The sequence below is a fragment of the Hyaena hyaena genome, unplaced genomic scaffold, assembly GCF_003009895.1.
Source record: "Hyaena hyaena isolate Hyena2069 unplaced genomic scaffold, ASM300989v1 scaffold_215, whole genome shotgun sequence".
In the NCBI taxonomy this organism is placed as follows: Eukaryota; Metazoa; Chordata; class Mammalia; order Carnivora; family Hyaenidae; genus Hyaena; species Hyaena hyaena.
This window is the reverse complement of record NW_024080846.1, coordinates 1,388,212-1,412,503: the sequence shown is the minus strand read 5'-3', so window position 1 is coordinate 1,412,503 and position 24,292 is coordinate 1,388,212. Positions and strand designations below refer to the sequence as shown.

Sequence of the window (24,292 nt, the reverse complement as noted above, 5' to 3'; positions counted from 1 at the left end):
GCGGCCGGAGGGCCACGCTCCAGCTGCAGGCACCGCGAGCTGGAGATCATGTCCGGGGGCAGCAGCTGCAGCCAGACCCCAAGCCGGGCCATCCCGGCCACTCGCCGGGTGGACCTTGGCGACGGCGTGCAGCTGCCGCCCGGGGACTACAGCACCACTCCTGGCGGCACGCTCTTCAGCACCACCCCGGGAGGTAAGCGCGGGCTCCGGGTGCGGGCGGCGCGGGAGGGCTGACTGGGCAGAGCGGGAGGGGTCGAGAGCCGCCAGTTGGACGGGGCAGAGGGGCGCGATGACTGGAAAGAAAGGCACCACAGAGGCAGCGAGGGTCGCGAGCAGATGGCCGCTTCCCATTGCTTGCCCTCTGAGTGCGTCCTCCGAAGCTCGGGCTGCAAGCTGCCCCATTCGTTCCCTCCTGGGAGAGACAGCCGAGTACCCCTACCCACACGGATATGCACGCTTCCCGAACGGCCATATGCCGAGGTGTGCTACCTCTTGTGGGTGTGGGGCGTACTGAGGCAAATAGCGTCCGCTCAGGGTGGCCTGGGAGTAAGGGAGAGGCCTGGCCTCGGGGTTTTAGGGGACGGGATGGACGCTCTCTTTGGATGTAAACGACTCTTGCAGAATCCTTTTTTCCTTCCCGAGGCACCCCCAGTTTGCATTGAGCCAGCACCCCTGACGCAGGATTTGGGCTGAGGGCTCTCTCCTGCCCCAGCAGCGCCTCACCTGCATCTGTGGCGGGTGGCCCACTTAACGAGTGTGGGATCTGGGGCCGCGGGCAGGACTGTGCAGGAAAACACGTTCTTCTGTCCCGGGGGAGGGGGAACCGTGTGACCTCCCCGAGTGTATGAGGAAGAGGAAGCTGAGCTGGCACGGATTGGGGCCAGCCTGAGGCTGCCGTCTGGAGCCAGGCATTCCCTCCCAGCCCGGGAACCCCAGCGCACAGGGGCTGATGAAACCTGCCCGCCCGTTTGCATGATGAAATCCTCGTGGCTCACCACTTCCCTACCATCCTCGCGCTGCCCTCACCCCGTTTTGCCCTTCTCCCCTCCCCTCCGCCCTCCTCCACCGCTCCTGCCCAAACTACTCGAAAACGCCAAAACGCTGCGGACTGTGGCGCTCCGTGGAGAGGCACGGGTGCAGGTGTGGGCGGGCGGGGCAGTGACGTCGCCGGCCACATGCTTATTTTCTCAGGCGCCGGTCCCGCCAAGAACAAGCACACAGCCAGATCCGAGGTCTCCGGCAGTTTGATCGAAAACATCCAACGTTAGAACTGTTAGGGATCACAGATGCACTTGTTTCATCGAGGCCCCAAACTCGAAAACACACGTCCCTTGTCCAGTGTCACACCGTTTTCACAGACTGAACGAGAAATAGTACCCAAGTATATAGAGGGGGGAAATGCTCTCTCTTTTGTTAAAAATGATCCAAGGAAAAGTTCTCAGCGAGCCTTGTGTCCACCCTTGACTCAAATTCTCTTTCCATGCTATAGTTCTTTTTGTAGTCCATTTGGTCTGTTTCTCTGTGCTATACTGTGTCTGCCAGGATCTTTCCTGACAGTTTTGGGGTTCTTCAAGAGAGGGTGTGCATCTCTGCTTGATCTTTTCAGAGGGGCCACTGGGGCAGCCCTAAAGGCTCGGGCACCCTTTTTTGCACCCTTTGTTGCTGCATGGGGACAGGTCGGATTGGAAGCCATGGCCAGGGGTACTGTTTACAGGGCACTCTGATCTACTTCTCACCTTGGACTGGGAAATGGGTTTTTTGTTTGTTTTTGGTAAACCACAGCGAATCTCCCTGCCTTTGAAGGTCTTTAGTTGGGAGAGAGGGAAAGGGGCTCTGGGATCAGAGTGTAACTTTGTTTTCTGAGGCCAACTGGAAGGAAGCTAGCAGCGCTGAACCTAAAGCCAGTTTTCTTGTCTGGAGTGTCCGGCACAGGCCGTCACCTGGAAAAACACACCTTGTTTTTGCCAAAGTCAGCCAGTCTGGTCTGCCTTAGTTAGCCAAGGTCTGGAATCTTCCTCCAAAGCCCGCTTCACCTTGCTTCCTTGCCAGGGCAAAGAAGCTTAACCTAAGAAAAGGTCATTTCTGGCACCCTTTTGCTCCAGCCTTGACTGCCGTTTCTCATTCTTCAATAGACATGTGAATTACCTGGAGATGGCATTTAAATGCAGACTCTGATTCTGTTCGTCCTGCGGTTGGGCCTGGGATTCTACCCTTCTAACCAGCACCCAGTGATTGATCTAAGTACCACACTGAGTACTCAGGAATTAGTGGACTTCCCTCACCTTTTCAGACCTCAGGGTCTGGCAAAATGATGCTTCTCTCCAAGGAGACTTCTTTTCAGGTTGGGTTGGGCATCAGCCCTCCAACCAGGCGCTGGAGAGAGTCTGCACAGGTGCCCACGCTAGTTTCTTTGCAGGTGTCAAGAGCTCTTGGAGTGTCCCCAGGTTACTCTTGCTGGGAATGGCACTGCGGTGTTTGTCTGCAGAGAAACAGGAGCTGTGGTTGATTGAACCATCGACTCCTCAGATGCCAGTTTACTTTCCGTGGTCATTAACCTTTCACCAGCTAAACCACTGACCTGGTGAGAAGTCTGGAAAACTTCAGAGAAATTTGTTGAAAGGGGCGTTGTCTATGAATGTTGAGCCTCTGGAGTCTTAAAAATCGCCAGTGACACCGTAGCCCCGCGGAGCCTTTGAATGGGTCAGAACCCTTCTTCCACCCCTCTCCCATCAACCTCCATGTTCCCCACTCCATGTTGGACGTCGACCCCAAAGCCTCAGGGTTGCCTGGCTGGTAAGCATACCTAAACCCTAGAACTGGCTGAGGTTAATCAGAGGTAGGCAGGTAGGGCTGCAGGTGTTAATGGCACCCTGGCTTAGATAAACAAAGCCTCTACCCAGGAAGCTTACCTTGGAGGAGCTCCCAGGTCTTTGGCTATAGAACAGACAGTGCTGGGAAGAGGAGGAGGTGACCTGGGCACTGAAGCTAGAACATAGCCAGTGTCCGGAGGCCGCAGTCACACAGCAGGAGATTATGTCTCCTTATTGCCCAGGGTCTACAGGAACTCTAATGAGACTAGGGTCTCATTTTTTTTTTTTTTTAATTTTTAACTTTCGTTTATTTTTGAGAGACAGAGAAAGAACAGGGAAGGGGCAGAGAGAGAGGGAGACACAGAATCTGAACCAGGCTCCAGGCTCTGAGCTGTCAGCACAGAGCCCGACATGGGGCTCGAACCCACGAACCGTGAGATCATGACCTGTGCCGAAGTCAGTTGCTTAACCGACTGAGCCACCCAGGCGCCCAGACTAGGGTCTCATTATTAAGGACAGGTTAAAAGAACTTGGACCTTAAGGCAGTGAGGGAAATGTAACGGGCCCTCTTCTCCCATTGATCTGAGCTTCCTTTTAAGGCATTTAGAACATTCCACACTATGTCCCTCATTAAAGACTTTGACGGGGAGCCCTGGTGTAGAGCACCCCAAACTCCCTCTGATGCCCACCAGCCTCCCCACTTTCAAGGCATTGACCACATCCAGAACCTGGAAAACAGTCTGACCTCAAGGGTTTGGCTTACTACTTAGGAGGATGAAGCCACACCTGAAATAGAATTAGGAGCATCAAAGTTGTAGCCGTAGAATGAGGTAATTAGGCAGACACCCCCCACCCTCCATAACCAGTAAAACTTGTATGATTCTCGTGTGAGAATTGCCTGCTTCGAGTCGGCAGCCTGCTAGGCCTTATATTCTAGCAATGCATACACAGCTGTGAGATTTCAGTTGCCTTCTGAGGCTCACGTTTTGTTTTCCAATATCCTCGAAGGATGGCAGGGCCTTATTTGAAAGAGAAGTTTGAGGGACGCCTGAGTGGCTCAGTTGGTTGAGTGTCCGACTTCAGCTCAAGTCATGACCTCACAGTTTGTGAGTTTGAGCCCCGTGTCAGGCTCTGCGCTGACAGCTCAGTGCCTGGAGCCTGTTTTGGATTCTGTGTCTCCCTCACTCTCTGCCCCTCCCCTGTTCATGCTTTGTCTTTCTCTCTTCCTCAAAATAAATAAACATTTTAAAAAATTAAAAAAAAAAAGAAAGAGGAATTTGATCTTTTACTTATTTTTTTTTTTTAATGAAAGAGCAAAAAAGTCCTCTATTTCCAAATTTAGTAAAAAGACAGGCAGAGTGGTACCATGTGTATCTGTTGGTATCAAGCAGTGAGGCCTTTTCTGGTGTGGGTCTTTAAAGTTTATTTGTTTTTGAGAGAGAGAGCATGTGTGTGCGTGCCCATGCAAAGGAGGGGCAGAGACTCCAAAGCACAGAGCCCCGTGCCGGGCTTGAACCCATGAACTGTGAGGTCATGAACAGAGTCCGAGTCTGATGCTTAATTGACAGCCACCCAGGTGCCCCCTCTTGTGTGGGTCTTTATTTGATATCCTTGCAGAAGAAGAGAGGGGACAGGGCAGTAGGACTGAAAAAAGGATAGGTCATTGTGAATGAGGAGTGTTCATTTGCACACCTACGTTTTACGTGTTCGAACAGACAAAAAACCTGTTGCTTTCTGGGCTTAGAGCCACGCCAGTGTTCTCCCTCTGTTATGATTCATGACAGATGAATCACATGTGCCTGTTTACATGTTTGTTCCCTGAATAGATGGGAAGTTCTTTCCCAGCAGTCTTACTCATCTTTGCATTGCAGTGACTGAGTGCTGAGTCTGGTGTTTAGAAGGTGAAGAGTTGAAAAGAGCCCTGAAATGACCGTATTCTCAGGGTAACCTAGGTCCTTTGCCATTAGGCCTGGGTCTGAGCTGGCCTAATGAAGACATCTAAGTTTCTCTTCTCTCCTCTTTCAGTCGCAGGGTAGAATTGCTTACCTTGGAATCTCCCAGGGGGCGAGACTAACTTTCCCTGAATCTTCTCACTCATCCCAGTATTGCTAATACTACTTTTCCCAACTATTGCACAGAAAGTAGAAGGAGGCGACCTTTATACTGAACATGTCACTACCCGGGGCCAGGCTCTCAGACACTGGGATCAATGCTCCTTATTTACTTGTTGGCACTCACCATCACTGCTAGGCAGGAGGAAGTCACACCTGCCCATGTCATTTGGATGCTCTAGGACATGGCCAACACAAGGTCTTGTAATTGAATGTCCGTGCCCCTGAAAGCTTATTGAGAGAGCTCAGATACTAGGCCCCGAGTATCACAACACTTGGTAACTTCAACAACAGCAAGTCTGTTATTTCTCTCCATTCTCTGGGCTGGCTGGGCAGTCTCTGATGATCTTCCTGAGCTCACTCATCTGGCTGCATGCAGCTAGATTGTCCTGGGCTAGAAGGCCCAAGGTGTCCTTCCCCATCTATCTGGGGCACTGCTGGGGACACCTGGAAAGCTGGGAGTTCTCTCTGTCTTCTTGGTCTCTTGGTGTTCAGGAGCCTAACCTAGGCTTACTTACGTGATAATTTTCAAGGCGTCTGAAGGCCTAGGCTCAGAAGTCACATAACATCACTTATGCAGTATTCTGGTAGTCAAAGCAAGCCAGGGGGCTAGCCCAGATTCCAGGAGAGGGGAGATACCTGCCTTGGAATGGGAGAAGCCTCCTGTCCAGGGACAGGGATGGGAAGAGTTACGGGGCCTCATTTTCAGGCAGTCTTCCCCAAGGGCCGGGCCTCAAAGAGGGGTCCTTTGAGGGAACTTAACTGCCCAGCCGCCTGTGTGGCCGTGCAGAGCCAAGGCCAGGTATTAGTAGCAGACCAGAATCGCAAGCCTGTGAATTGACTCTTGGTTTAAGAACTGAAGATGCCTTCCCGAAAACCCAGAGTTCTCGATCCTATTTCCGTTTTCGAGGCCTTAGGTTCAGCTCCACAGAGCAAACTACAGGTGGCCGTGATGCCAGGCCACTGGGCCATACCTTCCACTTTGTGCCATGCCTCTCCTTGCTAACTGCTACCCAGTCTGCCTCTTTACCCCTCACGCAGCCAGGCTTTGGGAACTCCCTTCAGAGGGGCGCATGCTTGCCTGCCCTGCCCAGCACTTCCATCTGAACATCCTTGATTTTCTGGAGTGCTGGCAGTAGGATGGAGTCAAGTTCTGAGGCCAGCGGTCCAAAAATGTGTAGGAGTGAGAATTCCAGGAGGTGAAGGCGGGTTCACATCTCCCTTTGGTTTCCTGGTGATGCATACAATGCGGACGTTAAACCAGGTCCGTTGCCTTAGAGAGAGTGCATGTGTGTAAACTGATTTCTCTCTTCTGGTCTCTGGAATAAAAGAGGAAAGCAGGCCTATCTAAATTCGCTTAAGCTGCCATAACAAAATACCAAAGACTGGGTGGCTTAAACACAGTAATTTATTTTCTCACCGTTCTGGCGGCTGGAAGTCCAAAGTGCCAACAGGGTTGGTTTCTCCCGAAGCCCCTCTCGTTGGCCTGCAGATGACTGTCCTCTTTGCTGCCACTCTATGTGGTGAGTGTGGTATCTCCCTCTCTTTCTTATAAGGACACCAGTATATTGGATCCGGGCCCCACCCTAACAGCCTCATTTTAACTTAGTGACCTCTTTAAAGACTTTATCTCCAAATACAGTTACACTGAGGTACTGGAAGTTGGGGCTTCAGCATATGAATTTGGACGTGGGGGGTGGGGGAGCAATTCACACAAAAAACAGGGCCCCTCTTTCCAACCACAACTTTTGTTGCTGTATAAAGGGAGGTGTATCAGATGGTAATGAATTTCAGGGTTAGCCTTAACCTGCTTGGTACAGGAGCATTTAGAAATGTTTGGTTGGGGGGCACCTGGGTGGCTCAGTTGGTTAAGTGTCCGTCTGGGTTCGGCTCAGGTTGTGATCTTGTAGTTTGTGGGTTCGAGCCCTGCTTTGGGCTCTGCTAGCTCGGAGCTTGGAGCCTGTCTTCGGATTCTTTGTCTCCCTCTCTTTCTGTCCCTCTCCTGCTCATGCTGTCTCTCTCTGTCTCTCAAAAATAAACAAAACATAAAAAAATTTTTTTGAAATGTTTGGTTGGGTGGGGGCGGTGTGTGTGAGAGAACGGGAAGGAGCTTGGCCAGCCCTTAGAATAATTATTTTGTTCTACACGTTTCTGTAAAAGCTTCGTCCCTCCTGCTTAATTTTCAAATAAAGTGGACTCTTCCCTCACATGTCAGGGCCTCAAAGGGAGGAACTAGCGAGAGGACCCTTTGTTACTCACTGATTGCCCTCATTTGGTATTTGAGGAGCTTCATGAGATCCCCGGCCCCTAAGAAACATCCAGATTTTGGTTCTCTTTGCAGAGCCACAGATGAAGAAAAATCTCGGACCAAGCACACTCTGGTTGTCTCACCAAGATTTTCTCCCTGACGAGGTGGCTCCCCTTGCTAAACAGACTTGCCCAGCAAGACAGCCACCCCGACGCATTGAGTTCCTGACTGGGGTGTGGTGGCTGGGGTGGGAGACCCCTGGTAGACCCTGCGTCTTGGCCTCCAGGTTGACACAGAGCTGCTGGCGAGAGCTGAATGTAAAATTACCCAGAGTATTTTGCTCACAGGCTGCTGGCTTGCATCTGAACGCAGGCCTCTGAGCCTCCCCCAAGCATGTTGTGAAATGCTCTCCCTTTCCCTGGAATGGGAACAGCAGTTCTAGGAATTCCGTTCTTGTACTCTGGCTAGGCCTCACGTCCCCCCCGCCGCCAGCCCAGGGGAAGAATGTTTCGTCAGGCGAGGCGCAGGGCAAAGTGGGGAACAAGCAGGGCTCAATTTACAGAAGTCGCGGCCAGCCCCATTTTGAAGCCGAGTGTGGGTGCTGTGGGAAAATGGAGAAGAGATCAAGGCCGGTCTCTCTCTCTCAGGGAACATCCTGTTCTGGCCAAACCATCAGAAGAATAGGTAACAGTCTGGAGCCCCCTGGAATGTTCCCTGTTGCCTGTGCCGGCGGAGGCATGGTAGCCTGGTCTGCCTTGCTAGTTTTATTTTTTATTTATTTATTTATTTTTATTTATTATTTCTAGGAGAGAGAAAGAGTGAGCAGGAGAGGGTCAGAGAGAGAGGGAGTCACAGACTGAAACAGGCTCCAGGCTCTGAGCTGGCAGTCGGCACAGAGCCCGACGCGGGGCTCGAACCCACGAACCGCGAGATCATGACCCAAGCGAAAGTCGGACGCCTAACCGACTAAGCCACCCAGGCGCCCCATGCCTTGCTAGTTTTAAACAGAAGTTGGTGTTTAGGACTGGAGGCTGGGTCTACCCCCTGGATGGCCATGGAGGGGACAGCCTTTCCGAGCCTCAGCTTCCTGTCTGCCAGTTGAGGCTACTGTATCTCCCTCGTGGGGAGTGGGGGCTGGGGCACTGAGACCCGACATGTCAGGCTATGAGCAGTGATTTAATCTTCACACTATTCCTGTGAGGTTGTGGATTTTGTTAGCACCCCTCTCTTATTAAAAAAAATTTTTTTTTAATGTCTTTATTTTATTTTGAGAGACAGTGAGCGGGGGAGGGGCAGAGAGAGGGAGACACACAGATTCTGAAGCAGGCTCCAGGCTCTGAGTTGTCAGCACAGAGCCCAACTCGGGGCTTGAACCCACGGACTGTAAGATCATGACCTGAGCCAAAATCGGACGCTTAAACCGACTGAGCCACCCAGGTGCCCCAGTACCTTCCTCTTAGGGCTGAGGAATTCAGTGGTCATTAAGAGTTGAGGGGCTGGTACACGTGCACCCGGGTTTGAGCCCTGAACTTGTGTCTCCAAGCCCCGTGCTGTTTGCACCGCATTGAGCACCGGCCAACCAGAAGATCCTAAAAATAAATGGTAGTGTATCAGAGCTGGAACAGACCCTAAAGATTACCTACAAAGCCTGGCACGTGGTTGGTGCTTTAAAAATAGTTTGAATGAGCCTAGTACGATGCCGTTGTTTACAGCTGAGGAAAACCGACCCGAGGGGCATGTCCACACTGCTTTGTACATTCACGGAAACTGCTGTCACCACAAAGCGGGCCTGGAGAAAAAATAACCATTCTTGTATTTGGCGCACATCTGAAGTTTTCAAAGTCCCAAATGACACTGGTTACCAAACATGCCAAAGCTCGTGTTGGTTCTCGAAGCATGTTGCTGTGGGCCAAAAAACGATACAGGGTGCCCTTCCCCTACCCCTTCCACCCCCAGTCTCTTTCCAGGGTTGCTTACTTCCCCTCTGATTTGTCCCAGCTCTGACCATATAATTGGTCCCTAAATCATGTCGCCTGAAACCATGCCAGTCATAATAGCTAGGATTTGTTTGTCTAGAGCTGACCTCATGTCAGCCTCTGTTGCATTCCACACCATAACCCTATGACGTAGGCACCATCATCATTGTCCCCATTCTGCAGAAGAAGAAATGGAGACACAGAGAGACTGAGTAATAACTTGCCCAGAGTCGGTGGAGCTAGCAAGTGGGAGAGCTGGGTGTCAAACCACGAGCCTATGTGGGAAGAGGAGCTCGTGTTCATCCTGGTGTGTTGTTCCCACACCCTCTCTCTACAGCGCAGGTGACTCTTGCAGCCTGCTGGACTTTGTGTTTTCCCCACATGTGTTATGTGGTGATGCGTTTAAATGGCTTTCACTTTGGGGTGCCTGGGTGGCTCAGTTGGTTAAGCGTCCGACTTGGGCTCAGGTCATGATCTCAAGGTCCGTGAGTTCAAGCCTGCTTCAGATGCTGTGTCTCCCTTTCTCTCTGCTTCTCCCTGCCACCTCTCTTCTCTCAAAAATAAATAAACATTAAGAAAATAAAAAGGCTTTCACTTAGAAAATAGCCTCAGTTCTTCTCTATAAGTAGTTCAAAACCAAACCTGACTGTTACCCCAGGACTCAGCAGGATCCCAGCTACACAGGTGGTTTGAAGCATTGGCGGGGGGGGGGGGAAGGGGGGAGGTCCGCCTCCATTCTCCCCCTACCCTACTGGGAGGCAAGTTTCTGGATACCCTTGCTCTGTAACTCCAGTTTCTCCAGTCTAGACCATCCTCAGTCCATAGACCGCTTGGGGAGTGTGAAGAATTGGGGTGACAGGGTAGTTTCTCTGGGTGCCCCAGGCTTATGGAGGGCTCAATCCCTCTGTCCCCACTGGCACACACACAGCATAGATCCCTCCCCAGTCTCTGATCCCCACATATGCCGCTGCTCTCAGACTTTACCCACTTGACTTTAGTTGTTTGTTTACAGGTCTTTCCAGCTAAATTGGGAGTGAGATCAGGAAACTATTCCTTACATGCCTAGCGCTTGGCACGGCGCTGGTGCAAAGGGGTTCAAATACGTGAGACCAGCACACCTGTTTGGGGATGCACGTTCAAGTGAAGATAGATAAATGTGTAGGCGAGGATTACCACTTGTCCATGGAGGTTAACATGTCCCTGGGTTGCTGTGGTTCCTATCCTTGGGTACAGTTCCTGGGAGTTAAAGTCTAGCATGGACAGGGCCTAATGCACAGCAGCCCAGAGAGGTGCTGGAGGGGCGGGCTCACCACTCCACTTTCCTTGCTCAGCAGAGAGCCCCCTAGGCTTTTTGTGGGGAGTGGGGGGAAATCCTACCTAGTTCCAGTCAAGTCCATTCTAACTTGACTTATTAGAAAAGGAACTTCTGACCCTATTTCCTTATTTATTTGTTTGCTTAATACCATATGCAGTAGAGTTTTGTATTAAAAAACAAAATGTGCTCAGTGTAAAAGATGTTCCTCTGGACTTAATCCTTATCTCACCGGCAGAGGTGACCAGACACAAATACTTACAGTTCTGTGACTCTTTTACACAGTATGTTGCAGACAACGTACACTTGTTCCAAATAGTAACCACACGGCGCCGAATTACAGGTCCGATCCATAATTTAACCTGTCCCTTAATTTAAAAAACACATCAAAGTTTTATATACCATATGTACGTGTGTGTATAATTATCTCAAAATCCTAACAAAAGAGTAGCCCCGTGTCTCTCCACCCCCATCTCTTTAGATGTAACTAATATTTTTCAGCTCTTTCTTTGGGGATTTACTTCCATATTTCTGACTTTTTCTTGACTTTATCTATTGATAGACGAAGACTTATTATCATCTGTACACCCTCATCTTCTCTTCTTTTTGAGAGAGAGAGAGAGAGAGAGAGAGAGAGAGAGCTGGGGAGGGGCAGAGAGAGTCACAGAATCCAAAGCAGGTTCCAGGCTCTGAGCTGTCAGCACAGAGCCTAATGAGTGTCTCGAACTCACAAGCTGTGAGATTGTGACCTGAGCTGAAGTCGGAGTCTTAACTAACTGAGCCACCCTGGCGCCCCTCTCATCTTCTCTTCCCATTCCCTAATAGAATTATATCACAAATTTAAAAAAAAAATACACATTACTTTTATTACTATGGCCCTTGATGAGCCAGGTAGTTAATTATTGTAAACTTTAAAAAAAAAAAAACATAGAGTGGGGCACCTGGGTGGCTCAGTCGGTTAAGTGTCCACCTTCGGCTCAGGTCATGATCTCATAGACTTACGAGGTGGATATTTGAGACGGCTGGTGAAATCTACATGTGCGTGCTTTATCTGTTTCCTACCCTCTAACCCACAGTTTATTACTGGGTAGCCAGAACCAGGTGCGAATGCATTGTGATTTGAGCTATGTTTAGCATGACAGGCAAATTGTGAAAAGGTAGAAACGCATAGAAACACATAGAAAAGGTACAGGGGTATAAAATAAATGCAGAGTTGGAAGTGGACTCGCAGGGGCTGCTGGACCTGGCATGCAGGAGTGTGAGCGTGGGATGAAGTTCTCTACCCTGCATAGATGCATTCTTAGCCTTCGGGGAAAACCTTGGTTTGGTGGTTTCAGCCCAGGGGCCAAATAGATTGTAAAGGACAAAGCAGTTATCTCTGTGGTGTAGACTAGTGTTAGCTCTAGTCTGTATAAATATAGATAGAGAAATGGGCTTAGCCACAGAGGTTTGTCCCATACATTAACACAGCCCGGAGCTCGGGTACAGAGTTGTATTTAATGGTTTTGGTCTGCTAGCCTTTCCAGCCCAGGCACTTTGGGACAAACTTTTGTCCCCAGGTGTGGTTTCCTCTTTGGGATCTTGTGTTTCTTTTTGTGAATACTTGGCTCATCCCATCCCTGAGCTTTGCAGGTAGATAGATGTGATTCAGAACTTCTGAGGCATTTCTTGTAGCGGAATAATTGGTTTGTAGGAATAAGTCACGCGTTTCCACTCAAGATGGACGGGGCTGGTAATCCATGGGATAAGCTAAAGTTAAGTTGTTAGAAGAATTTCTTGATTGCAAATTTTAGCTTTGAGCCTTGTTGCTCTGCTTCCTGAAACAACTTGGAGATGCTCATTTGTCTGTCCAGTGCTGTGATTCCTTGGGTCCCGGCCATTCTTTTACTTTAAGAGAAAACAAGTAATTGTTGCAGAGGTGTCTGTATTTTGCAGCAGCCTTTTGTAAGAAGGACTTTTCCCAAATAAAACAATTTTTTAAAAAATGTGCTTAGTTAAAGGGACATCTGGGTGGCTCAGTCAGTTGAGCGTCTGACTCCTGATTTTGGTTCCGGTCATGATCTCATAGTTCATGGGTTCAAGCCCCGCATCGGGCTCTGTGTTGACAGTGTGGAGCCTTCTTGGGATTCTCTCTCTCTCTCTCTGCCCCTCCTCCACTTGCTCTTTCTCTCTCAAAATAAATGAATAAACTTTTTTTTAATGTGCTTAGTTTTCATTCAACTAAGTCTTCCATACCCTCCAGCACCTCTAAAATACTGAACAAAATAACAGTTTTACACACAAATTTGACTTCTGGATTTATGAATACATGGACCTGCCATGTAGCTGCTGAAGCCCTTCAGCTTGCTCTAATTTTGTTAGAATTTTCTTCCTGTAGGGGCACCTGGGTGGCTCAGTAGGTTAAGCGCCCGACTTTGGCTCAGGTCATGATCTCAGTTTGTGAGTTAGAGCCCTGCGTCAGGCTCTGTGCTGACAACTCAGAGCCTGGAGCCTGCTTCGGATTCTGTGTCTTTCTCTCTCTCAAAAGTAAATAAACATCAAAAAAATTTTTAATAAAAATAAAATAAATTAAAAAAAATCTTCTTAAAAAAAAAAGTCTTCAAAGTCTGGGGCTCCTGGATGGCTCAGTTGTTAAGCGACTTCCGGCTCACATCATGATCTGATGTGAATTCTAGCCCCACAGCAGCCTTTCTGTTGATAGTACGCAACCCGCTTTGGATCCTCTGTCCCTCTCCCTCTGCCCCTCCCCCACTCCTGCCCTCTTTTTTTGTCTCTCAAAAACTATTTCCTTCTGTCGGTTTGTTTGGATCTCTCCTTAGATACAGGCTTTTCTCAGAAATTTATGGAGACATCTGGGCTGGTTATATTTAAGAGTGAGGCTCCAGAGCTGACTGGAAGCCCTTCGTGAGGTCTGGAGGCTGGTGGGTTCAATCTGGTGGCTAGCTGGTGTTTTTCATTGGTAATTCCCTTCCCACAGTCAACTTCTTTTTTTAATATTCTGATTTTTTTTTAATGTTTATTTTTATCTGTTCTGAGAGAGAAAGAGTATGAGCTCACGCACGAGCAAGCAGTGGAGGGGCAGAGAAAGAGGGAGACAGAATCCCAAGCAGGCTCCTTGCTCTCAGCAGAGCCTTACATGGGCTTGAACTAGGTGAACCAGAGATCATGACCTAAGTTGAAGTCAAGAGTCAGATGCTTGGGGCATCTGGGTGGCTCAGTCGCTTGAACATCCAAATTCAACCCAGGTCATGAGCTCACAGCTTGTGGGTTCTAGTCCCGCATCGGGCCCTGTGCTAACAGCTCAGAGCCTGGAGCCTGCTTCTGATTCTGTGTCTCCCTCTCTCTCTGGCCCTCCTCCCCTCACACTCTGTCTGTCTGTCTGTCTCTCTCTCTCTCTCAAGAATAAGCATTTAAAAAATAATTTTTTAGAAAGATGCTTAACTGACTGAACCACCCAGATGCACCAGCCCCCCAAAATCAACTTCTATTGATCTTTACTTTTGCTCTTTATTCTGAAGCAGAGCAGGGAAGGGGGTGTGAGGCTCACCATTCAGGTGGTCAGCTTGAAATTAATTTCCCTGTTTCCTTTCCCTCCTGGGGTAAGGGACCTAGGGGACCTCTGCCCATCTTGCCTCTGATTCCTGAAGCTTCCTGGGGTTCTCCAGAACCCCACTGCCTGCTGTAAGGTCCACCCCTACGTCCCCGCATTTAGATGCCACCCTCGTTCTCTCTGTTAGAGCTATTCCTCCATTCACTTTCTGTCATCATATATTATGATTTGGGGGTAATAACAGTTTGAGCCCCACTTGCTTCCATGTTGAGTATGTGCTTCTGTATCTTGTTCTATTTCTTGGTGTTTGCGTGACTTTTGAGAGAAGCATCAGGGAAAAAAAATGTCGTGGCTTTGCCACCTTGAAGCTACCTAGATCCTCAAAAGCTCTTCATGATCTTGTTTGTAGAAGCCTGTTGGAGTTGGACCATTTTTCCCAATAGAGGGAAGGTAGGGCCCCCACTGAAGACCACGGGTGTGATACCCGTGTGCCCCAGAAGACAATACCTGACCAACACCCAAGGCGCTGCCTGAGGCTCCGTGCTTTGCAGGGACCTTGGCACCCCCCTGCCCCCGTTTCCATTTCCTGTTCCTGTATGCAGGCCAAGTCCCCAGCTCCCGGAGACTGCGTTTCAGCCAAGGGTGCCTATTTTTGCCAATATGAGACTGTGTTTTGCTGTTTGTCTCGTCTGTGGAAGATATAGGGAATTTCCAGAACATCACTGTTGCTGTGTATTGATGGATCCCATGAAGGGATGGGAGAAAAAAGGGTTAAAAAGCTAAAACTGCTTCCACACGAAACATTTCCACTACATTGATCTCCATCTCATATTCCTCACTGACCCCAGATGAGTCACAGGGGGCTAATGGTCCTCTCCTAGGCTTGATGCCTTGTCAGCTGACTTTCTGAACACCACTGTCCCTGCCCCCTGCATGGCCTCCCTCCCCAGCTAAATACCCCCACGGTGGGTGACTTGGGAACCACCTCTGCTAACATTTGGTTTCCGGAGTTTATTAGCACAAATGAGGGTTCTTATTTTTAAACAAGTGCCCTAGGTGGAGGGCAAGGGGCACGGAGGCTCTTTTTCTCTTTTAAGTATAATTAATGATTTAAAAATCGCCCAGTATAGACCCCCAAAGAATTGAAAGCAGGGTCTCGAAGAGATAATTGCACACCCACGTGCACAGTAGTATTATTCACACTAGCCAAAAGATGGAAGGCAGATAAACACAACGTGGCATGTCCACACAGTGGAATATTATTCAGCCTTAACGTGGAAGGACATTAAGACATGGTCAACAGGGGCGCCTGGGTGGCTTAGTTGGTTAAGCGTCTGACTTTTGCTTAGGGCATGATCTCGCGGTTCGTGGGTTTGAGCCCCACGTCGGGCTCTGTGCTGACTGCCAGCTCAGAGCCTGGAGCCTGTTTCAGTCTGTGACTCCCTCTCTCTCTGAACCTCCCCTGCTCACGCTGTCTCTCTCTCTCCTAGAAATAAAAAAAAAAAAAAAAAAAAAAAAGACATGGTCAACAAAGTAGAGGAACTGAAGGATGTCATGCGAAGTGAAGTAAGCCAGTCACACCAAGACCAGTACTGTATAATTCCACTTAGACAAGGTACCTGGAGCAGCCCGGTTCATAGATAACAGAAAATAAAATGGTGCTTTCCAAGGGTTAGGGGGGAGGGCAGTGGGAGTTGCTATTTCATGGGTGTAGAGTTTCAGTTTCGCAAGATGAAAAGCATCTTGGAGGTTGGTTGCAGACCGCCGTGAATGTACTTAATGCCACTGGGCCGTACACTTAGCAATGTTTAAGTTGGCAAATTGTATGTTATTTGTCTTTACCACAATTACAGAAAAACGTCTGGGGGCCGGTGACCTTTCAGAGCTTCTCCAGGAGTGTTGATCCCCTCGTTCATTTTTTGAGACTCTTGAATCTCCAACTCTTAGGTTCCACTCAGGAGGGGGTCAGTTCCCTATTCTGTGGTGGACAGAACAACAGAAGAGCAAAACTGGAGGTAGGCCAGGACAGGAGTGACTCTTGACGAGCCCTGAGGATTAAGAAACAGAGAAGAGTGGTCGCTGTCTGGAGCCAAGGCACTTCCCCTCAAGGAGAAGGCACTGTTCTTCTCCATTTGTAGCCTACTGGGCTCATGGCCCTTCGTGTTACAGATGAGGAAACTGAGGTTCAAACAGGGGAGGAACAGAGGTCTGTGGGCACAGGGTCACACTCCTGGTCGGTGGCAGAGTCTCAAGTGCAGCGTGGGTTCTTTGCTTTATACTCTCTTGCTAAGAAATGTGAACTGTGGGGGCACCTGGGTGGCTCCATCGGCTAAGCATCCATCTTCGGCTCAGGTCATGATCTCACGGTTCATGAGTTTGAGCCCTGCATCGGGGCACGTCAGCACAGAGCCTGCTTGGAATTCTCTCTCTCCCTCTCTCTCTGCCCCTCCCTCGCTTGCGCTCCCTCTCTCGCTCTCTCTCAAAGTAAATAAATAAAAAAAAAAAAGAAAGACATGTGAACTGTGAACTTTAGCCCCCATAGTGATAATGAACAAGACTGTCAACTTCAGCATCTGCCTCTCAAGCAAGGAGAGCGGAGCTCTGGGTACCTTAGGGCTAGAGTCAGACTAGGACAGCACGCATGAGTAGGCCAAGGGCACGTTTTGGTGTCTGTGACCATTTCTCTGTTCTTCAGCATCCTGGTCCTCAGGAGAAGGACCCCAAACCCGTGCAGGCCTACTCAGAGCCCAGAGATGCAAATGGATTCTTCTCCAGGGTGCCACTCCTGGAGAGCCAGCTCCCAGCATCTGAGACGGGAATCCCTGCTGTTGGGATGGCACTCGTCATAGCCTTTAAGTGAGGGAACTACTTGAGAGTTATTGAGAAGGAGAGGCATTCCTGAAATCTAAATCATAGCTTCTAGCTTCTCCAGGAAAATACCAAACGGCGGATGACCTTGGTGCTGCAGAAGGGCCTCTGAGGGCCTTGGGAGGGAGGCCAAGGCTTCCACAGAGTCTTCGGCAGCGGCATCCATGGCTGGGGCCACGGCCGTGGTCAGGGTGGGGCCGTAGAGCTCGAGGAGGCAAGGCCGAGGACAAGGAGTGGATCTGCGTCACCAGGCTGGGCCACCCTGTCAAGGGCATGAAGATAAGTCCCTGGAGGAGATCTGTCTCTTCTCCCTGCCCTTCAAGAAATCTGAAATCATTGACTTTTCCTGGGGGCGTCCCCCTAAGATGAGGTTTTAAAGATGATGCCTGTGTAAAAGCAGACCTGTGTTGGCCAGTGGACCAGGTTCAAGGCATTTGTTGCCATCAGAGATTATAAGGGACATGTTGGTGTGGATGTTAAGTGCTCCAAGGAGGTGGCCACTGCCATTCGTGGGGCCATCATCCTTGCCAAGCTTTCCATTGTCCCCCGTGCGGCAAGGCTGCTGGGCAGGGGAGGGGGGCGGATAAGGTCGCAAGCCCCACACTGTCCCATGGAAGGTGACCAGGTGCGCCGCATCCCTGCCCCCAGGGGCTGCACTGCCACCCTGGGCAGCTTCACCACGGCCACTTCTGCTGCCATTTCCAAGACCTACAGCTATCTCACCCCTGACCTCTGAAAAGAGATTGTTCACCAATTCTCCCTATCAGGCATCCACTGACCCACACCAGAGTCTCTGTGCTGAAGACCTAGTCTCCAGCTGTGGCCACCACTTGGTTTTCTACAAGAAAATTAAAATGAATTAAAGCTTGTTTAAAAAATCAGGAACACCTGGCTCAGTTGGTTAAGCATCTGATGCTCCACCTTGGCTCAGGTCATGACCTCGCATTTCATGAGCTCGAGCCCCACACTGAGCTCTGTGCTGACAGTATGGAGCCTGCTTGGGATTCTCTCCTTCTTGCTCTACCCCTCCCCTGCTTGCAGTCTCTCTCTCTCCCAAAATAAAGAAACATTTAAAAAAATATTTTTAAAAATCATAGCGTCTATACTCTGCCCACTTATTTCCTCTGCAGTTTGCATTACAGTTGCACCTTGCATTCTATTTGTATATATATTTAGTATTTCTCTTTATATCCTTACCTTTTTAAAAAATTTTTTAGGGGCGCCTGGGTGGCTTAGTCGGTTAAGCGTCCGACTTTCGCTTAGGTCATGATCTCGCGGTTCGTGGGTTCGAGCCCCGCGTCGGGCTCTGTGCTGACTGCCAGCTCAGAGCCTCAAGCCTGTTTCAGTCTGTGACTCCCTCTTTCTCTGACCCTCCCCTGCTCACGCTGTCTCTCTCTCTCTCTCTCTCTCCTAGAAATAAATAAAACATTAAAAAAAAATAAAAAATTTTTTAAATGTTTTATTTATTTCTAGGAGAGAGAGAGAGAGCAGGGGAGGGTCAGAGAGAGAGGGAGATACAGAATCTGAAGCAGGCTCCAGGCTGTGAGCGAGCTGTCAGCACAGAGCTTGACGCGGGGCTCGAACCCATGAACCATGAGATCATGACCTGAGCTGAAGTCGGGCGCTTTACCAACTGAGCCACCCAGGCGCCCCTATCCCTTACCTTTTGAACTTAGTTTTTGTTATTTTATTTTATTACTTGCACTATTTATAACGTATAATCTATTAAGTTATATCCTGTTATATATTAAAAGGAAACGATATCACGACTATATATGGAAAACCAGATTCACTTACCATAAATAGAAGATAACTATAAAAAGAAGTATAATGACACCAAGGCAGTTTTAAATTGTCTGGATTCCACTGCCTGAGGAATCCAGCTGACACCTGCTCTTTGTTGAAAGGGAAGAATCAGGAGTGTGAGCGAGGCGTTTAAGATAAGCTACTAGTACTGTACGGGTGCTTTAGAGGTGATCCTGATTAAATAAGAACCTAACGTGAATCACCTCTCATTAGTCACTTTCTTTGATGAAATCAGCAAGTCTCCCACAGGAATCCTGGGTCCTGGACTTTAGAAAATTCTCCTTTGTAAGGTATCACTCAGGCAGCTGCCCTTACAGGATGGCAGGGTGGGTCCCTAAGAGTTGGTCCTCGCCCTGGGGGGGATGCCTGGGAAAGGAGAGTGAGGAGGGAGTGCGTAGAACACAGACCATGTACGAACACAGACCATGTACGGGCCCTGAGGTGTGGTAATATGTCAGAGCAAGTGTCACAGGGGACATGCTCGGCAGGAGAGCCTTTGGTGGGAAAGGTGGAGCCTGTGTGGCGCTCCTGTCCACAAAGCCCAGGAGGGGAAGTGTTCTCATTTTTACTAGTCTGGGGGAGTCACTTGATTTTCTGTTGGCTCATCTGTAAAATGGAGTTAAAACTTCTGGTACTGTGAGGACTGGATTGAAAAACAAATAAAAATGTACCTTCTCCTGTGGCAGATATGGCTGTCCTGAGTAATAACACTGGTTAGGGAAGTGAGTCGGTGGGCTTTAAGGAGAGAGCCCGGGATGTGCTGATCTGAGGGGAGAAAGCAGGGTGTGGTGGCCTGCCTGGCCCCTCTGCTATCAGAGCGCCCCACTTCTGGGATTGGTGGTTCTGAGGCAGCAGAGTGGGGCTGCAGCCAGATGCCTGAATCTGCATCATTCCTCTTTTCCAAACACCTCCCCCCCCCCCCCCCGTTTCAAATGTTTATTTTTGAAAGAGAGCGCTAATGGGGGAGGGGCAGAGAGTGAGGGAGACAGAGGATCAGAAGCGGGCTCTGTGCTGACAGCAGAGAGCCTTATATGGGGCTCGAACTCACGGATCATGAGATCATGACCTGAGCCGAAACCGAGAGTCAGACCTCCTCTGACTGAGCCAACCAAATGTCCCCTCTTTATGTTTTTTTAAAGTAAACTCTACCCCCAAGGTAGGGCTCATACTCATGACCCCAAGATCAAGAGTCGCAAGCTCTACCGACTGACCCAACCAGGTGCCCCAGTCTCACTCCTCCTTAATCCTGCTTTTGCAGAAAAACATGCTGCCTCTGCTGCAGCCATGCCTCAACGATGTGGAAAATGAACAGGCAGGAGGTCTGAGGTGGCTTTCCCAATGTCCCTGCCTCCTTCCAGGTACCAGGATCATTTACGACCGGAAGTTCCTGATGGAATGTCGGAACTCGCCTGTGACCAAAACACCTCCACGGGACCTGCCCACTATTCCCGGGGTCACCAGCCCGACCAGTGAGGAGACCCCCACAGAAACCAGGCAGAACCACCTGCGCAACAGCCCAGAAGAGAAGCCGGCAGGTGGTGAGTGGCCGGCCTTGGCGAGGCTCTCCCCTGGGAAGGGAACCTATGCAGCCATGGCTCCCCTTCAGGGAGGAGATTTCGAGGGGGGTGGGGGAGATTGATGGCGGCTGCCCGACCCTCTGTGGGCAGCTTAAGGTGCACAGGTGACGTTGGGGACAGAATTGTCACCAGTCCCAACTTTCCACATGAAAGCAGCCCAATAACTCCAGGAAAGGGGATTTGGCCCCATCAGGTGGTCTAATTAATGGAGAGCTTGTCTGAAATGAGGGGGGCTCCACACAGCAACTTTCATAAAGAAGTATGACCCTTTGGGGCGCCTGGGTGTCTCAGTCGGTTGGGCAGCCGACTTCGGCTCAGGTCATGATCTCACGGTTCATGGGTTCGAGCCCCACATCAGGCTCTGTGCTGACAGCTGGCTCAGAGCCTGGAGCCTGTTTAGAATTCTGTGTCTCCCTCCCTCTCTGATCCTCCCCTTCTCATGCTGTCTCTCTCTCTCTCCCTCAGAAATAAATAAAAAATGTTAAAAAAAAAAAAAAAAGAAGTATGACCCTTTGAATCATTGTATTGAAGCATTTCCACTTGTCTGCCTCATGTGGGCCACACCTGCAACACACATGTGCAGGAGAGGACTTCTCAAAGATACGGTGTACCTGCCCTCTAAGAAATTACACGTCTATAGGATCAGAAAGGCGTCCAGGACGCCTTCTGTCAGGGTATGGGTCCACTGGGGATTCTTGATGCAGACAGGTAGAGACCATGAACCAGTTGTCTCTGCAGGTTTGACACGGGCCGGCTAGGTCCTTCCTGGTATGTCTCCCCACCTTTGCCCTAAGTAATCAGAGCAGCCACCCTGGTAGAGGGGTGTGTGAGTGCACCCTTCGTGGCATCCTGACTAGCTTGCCAGAGTGTCTGAGCGCTTCCTCTGGGAGAGTAGAGTGTAAGCACTTGGGCTGACCTGAGTCTGATTGGCACCCACTGACCCTTCACCCGGAAGGCAGTGCACCAAGCCCGGATAGGAAGCAGCTGGGGCCTCAGGCTGGGCTGGCCCTGCTGACAGCAGCAGAGCCCATCTAGCCAGAGCCTGCAGGATGTGATTCATAATTACCCAGGGAACCCCACGACAGGCCACCCTTGCCTCGCCTTGCCTTTCAAACTTGGACAGGAGTGGAAGGGAGGTGGAGTTGGGCACACACAGCACCTGGCAGTGCGGTTCCCCACCTTTTGTTGAAGGATGCTGAAAAGGATGGATAGATTCATGCGGTTGGTGACCTGGTGCTTCCTGGCCACCCCATTTCACCTCAAACCAAAGACTGGAAGTTGAGGTTGGAGGTGGTCACACCTGATGTTGCTGAGCCATTGCTGCCTCAGGGCTGTCCCTAGCCCCTCCCAGTTTCTGGAGCTGCACAGCTCAGGCAGGGTTGGCCCAGAGGCATCCGGGCTGACCACCCTTAACCCACAATAATGGCCTAGGAGTTCCATTGGGACGGGGTGGTGAGGGATGGACAGAATTTTTCATTTTGCTGAACAGGGTATTCACCAGAGCTCCAGCCTTGGACCGTATATTTGTGTACATATAACCAGAAGTGGCCGGTTTCCCGTAGGGGCCAGAGCAGGCATCTCGGTCTTTAGAACCCCAGAGCAGCCTTACTCAGGAGATCGTGAAGGAGGCCGCTCCATTTAAGAAAACAGCTTCCAATGTGGAAACTAATTTGACAATAAACTATTTGTAAAAAAAAAAAACAAAAAAAAAACAGCTTCCAGCAGCATGAGTTACTTGGAGATTTTTGTGGAAAGAGTTAGGGTGAGGGCAGTGAGCAGCTGAATTACCAAAATAACTCCTTTGCTGCAGAGTCAGGCTACTCTGTGGGCATCTGGACAGATGCCTAGTCCTGTTTTCTACACCATGGTTGAGACCGATGGTCAAACAAGGTTTTATGTTTAAGGAGTATTGTTCTGTGAGGTTGTATTTTTTAATTTTTTTTCAGTTTATTTATATGATTTTGAGAGAGAGAGAGAGAGGGCATGAGTGGAGTAGGAGCAGAGAGGAGAGAGAATTCCAAGCAGAGCCTGACACGGGGGTTGAACTCATGAAGTGTGAGATCGTGACCTCAGCTGAGATCGAGAGTCGGATGCTTAACCAACTGAGCCCCCCAGGCACCTGGGAGGTTGTATTTATATTAAATCCAAGTAACTATTCACTCTCATTAAAAACAATAAAAATTGGGGTGCCTAGGTGGCTCAGTTGGTTAATTGTCTGACTTCGGGTCTGGCCATGATCTCGCGGGTTTGTGAGTTCGAGCTGCATTATTGGGCTCCCTGCCCCCAGCATAGAGCCCACTTTGGATCCACGACTCACTCTTTCTCTGCCCCTCCCCTGCTTACGCTCTCTCTCTCTCAAAAATAAATAAAACATTAAAAAAATAATAATAATAATAAAAATCAGGGGTGCCTGGGTGGCTCAGTCAGGTTAAGTGTCTGATCTTGATTTTGGCTCAAGTAATGATCTCACGGTTGTGAGATCAACGCCCAAGTCAGGTTCTGCACTGGGCCTGGAGCCTGCCTTAGATTCTCTTGTCTCTTATGCTCTGCCCCTCCCATTTGCACATGTATGCTGTCGCAAAAAAAAAAATAAATAAATAAAATTTTTATTTTTACGTTTTTAAATGTTTATTTTTGAGTGAGAGAGAGACACTATATGCATGTGAGTGAGTGGGGGAAGGGCCAGGGGGCAGAGGATCTGAAGTGGGCTCTGCACTGACAGCAGAGAGCCCCATGTGGTCTCAAACTTGTGAACCATGAGATCATGACCTTAGCCACAGTCAGACACTCAACTGAGCCATCTAGGTGCCTCTAAAATAAAATTTTTTTTTTTAATTTTTTTTTTAATGTTTTATTTATTTCTAGGAGAGAGAGAGAGACAGCGTGAGCAGGGGAGGGTCAGAGAGAGAGGGAGTCACAGACTCTGAAACAGGCTCCAGGCTCTGAGCTGGCAGTCAGCACAGAGCCCGACGCGGGGCTCGAACCCACGAACCGCGAGATCATGACCTAAGCGAAAGTCGGACGCTTAACCGACTAAGCCACCCAGGCGCCCCTAAAATATTTTTTAAAAACAGTAAAAATAGTATGAAATTTGGGACTGTCACTTTTTCTGTGGGGTTACGTGGTCTCCCTTCTTGCTTTGGGATGGGGGAGGGGAGCACAGCTAGACAGGGAACCTTCCGGCCTGTGTCCAGGAATTCCTAGTGGAATCCTGCCCTCCCCCCATTCTCCTACTCTTGTAGGGAACAACAAAATGAAAAACAACGCCTCTCCCTGGCCTCTAAAATGTGAGCCCTACAATTCACCCCTTGCTTACCTGGCCATCTGTCCCTTCTCTCCCCAGGTGAAGAGTCACAGTTTGAGATGGACATTTAAAGGACCAGCCATCGAATTGAGCGATGCCTCTGGGCCCCTCTGGCCCTTCTCGGGAAGAGTAACACCAGCCAGACCTTTTGCAAGTTTTAATCCTGGGCAGGCGTTGAGCTTGGGGCCGGCCGGCCCAGGCCTCTGCTCCCTCACTCAGGGCACCTGCTCCCCCTTCCTCTTCGTGAACACCAGCAGATACCTCCATGTGCCTCCATTCATGCACCCTAAGGGGAGTGACTCTTCAGGAGCACACCCTGCAGCCCAGGGCCAGGAACTGGACATGGAGGAGCCCTTCTGAATCATGGCCCGGCTCTTCCAGTCCCAACCTCTGGGGGCGCACCCACTCCTTTCTTAGGTTGGTGTGTGTGCAAAAACTCCCCTCCCCTCCTTCCCCAAGAGAGGAAATAAAAGCCACCTTCGCCCTAGGGCCAAGAGTTGGCCCCTGTCTGAGCTCTTTTCAACTCCAAGTGGATCACTAACCCCAATTACTATTTGTTCGGTGCTTCTGAGCGCTTTCCTCTACTTCTCTCATTGATTGTCACACTGAACCTATAAGGTAAGTAGGCTAAGTGTTATCCTCATTGTACGGCTCAGAGAAGTTAAAATCGCATACTGGTAAATAACGGATGGGACTGGCGTTGAGTTGTGCTGCTCTCCGTCTCTTGTTC

The 24,292-nt window shown here is 49.8% G+C and overlaps 1 protein-coding gene across 1 annotated transcript; it reads left to right on the top strand.

Annotated features, from left to right (window-relative positions):
• EIF4EBP1 (eukaryotic translation initiation factor 4E binding protein 1) lies at positions 1-24,058 on the top strand. Its single transcript, XM_039242504.1, has 3 exons — positions 1-193; positions 20,040-20,219; positions 23,602-24,058. Exons 1-3 carry the CDS (start codon positions 49-51, stop codon positions 23,631-23,633), a joined length of 357 nt encoding a protein of 118 aa, XP_039098435.1. The 5' UTR covers positions 1-48; the 3' UTR covers positions 23,634-24,058.
• The last annotated feature ends 234 nt before the right edge of the window (positions 24,059-24,292 follow it).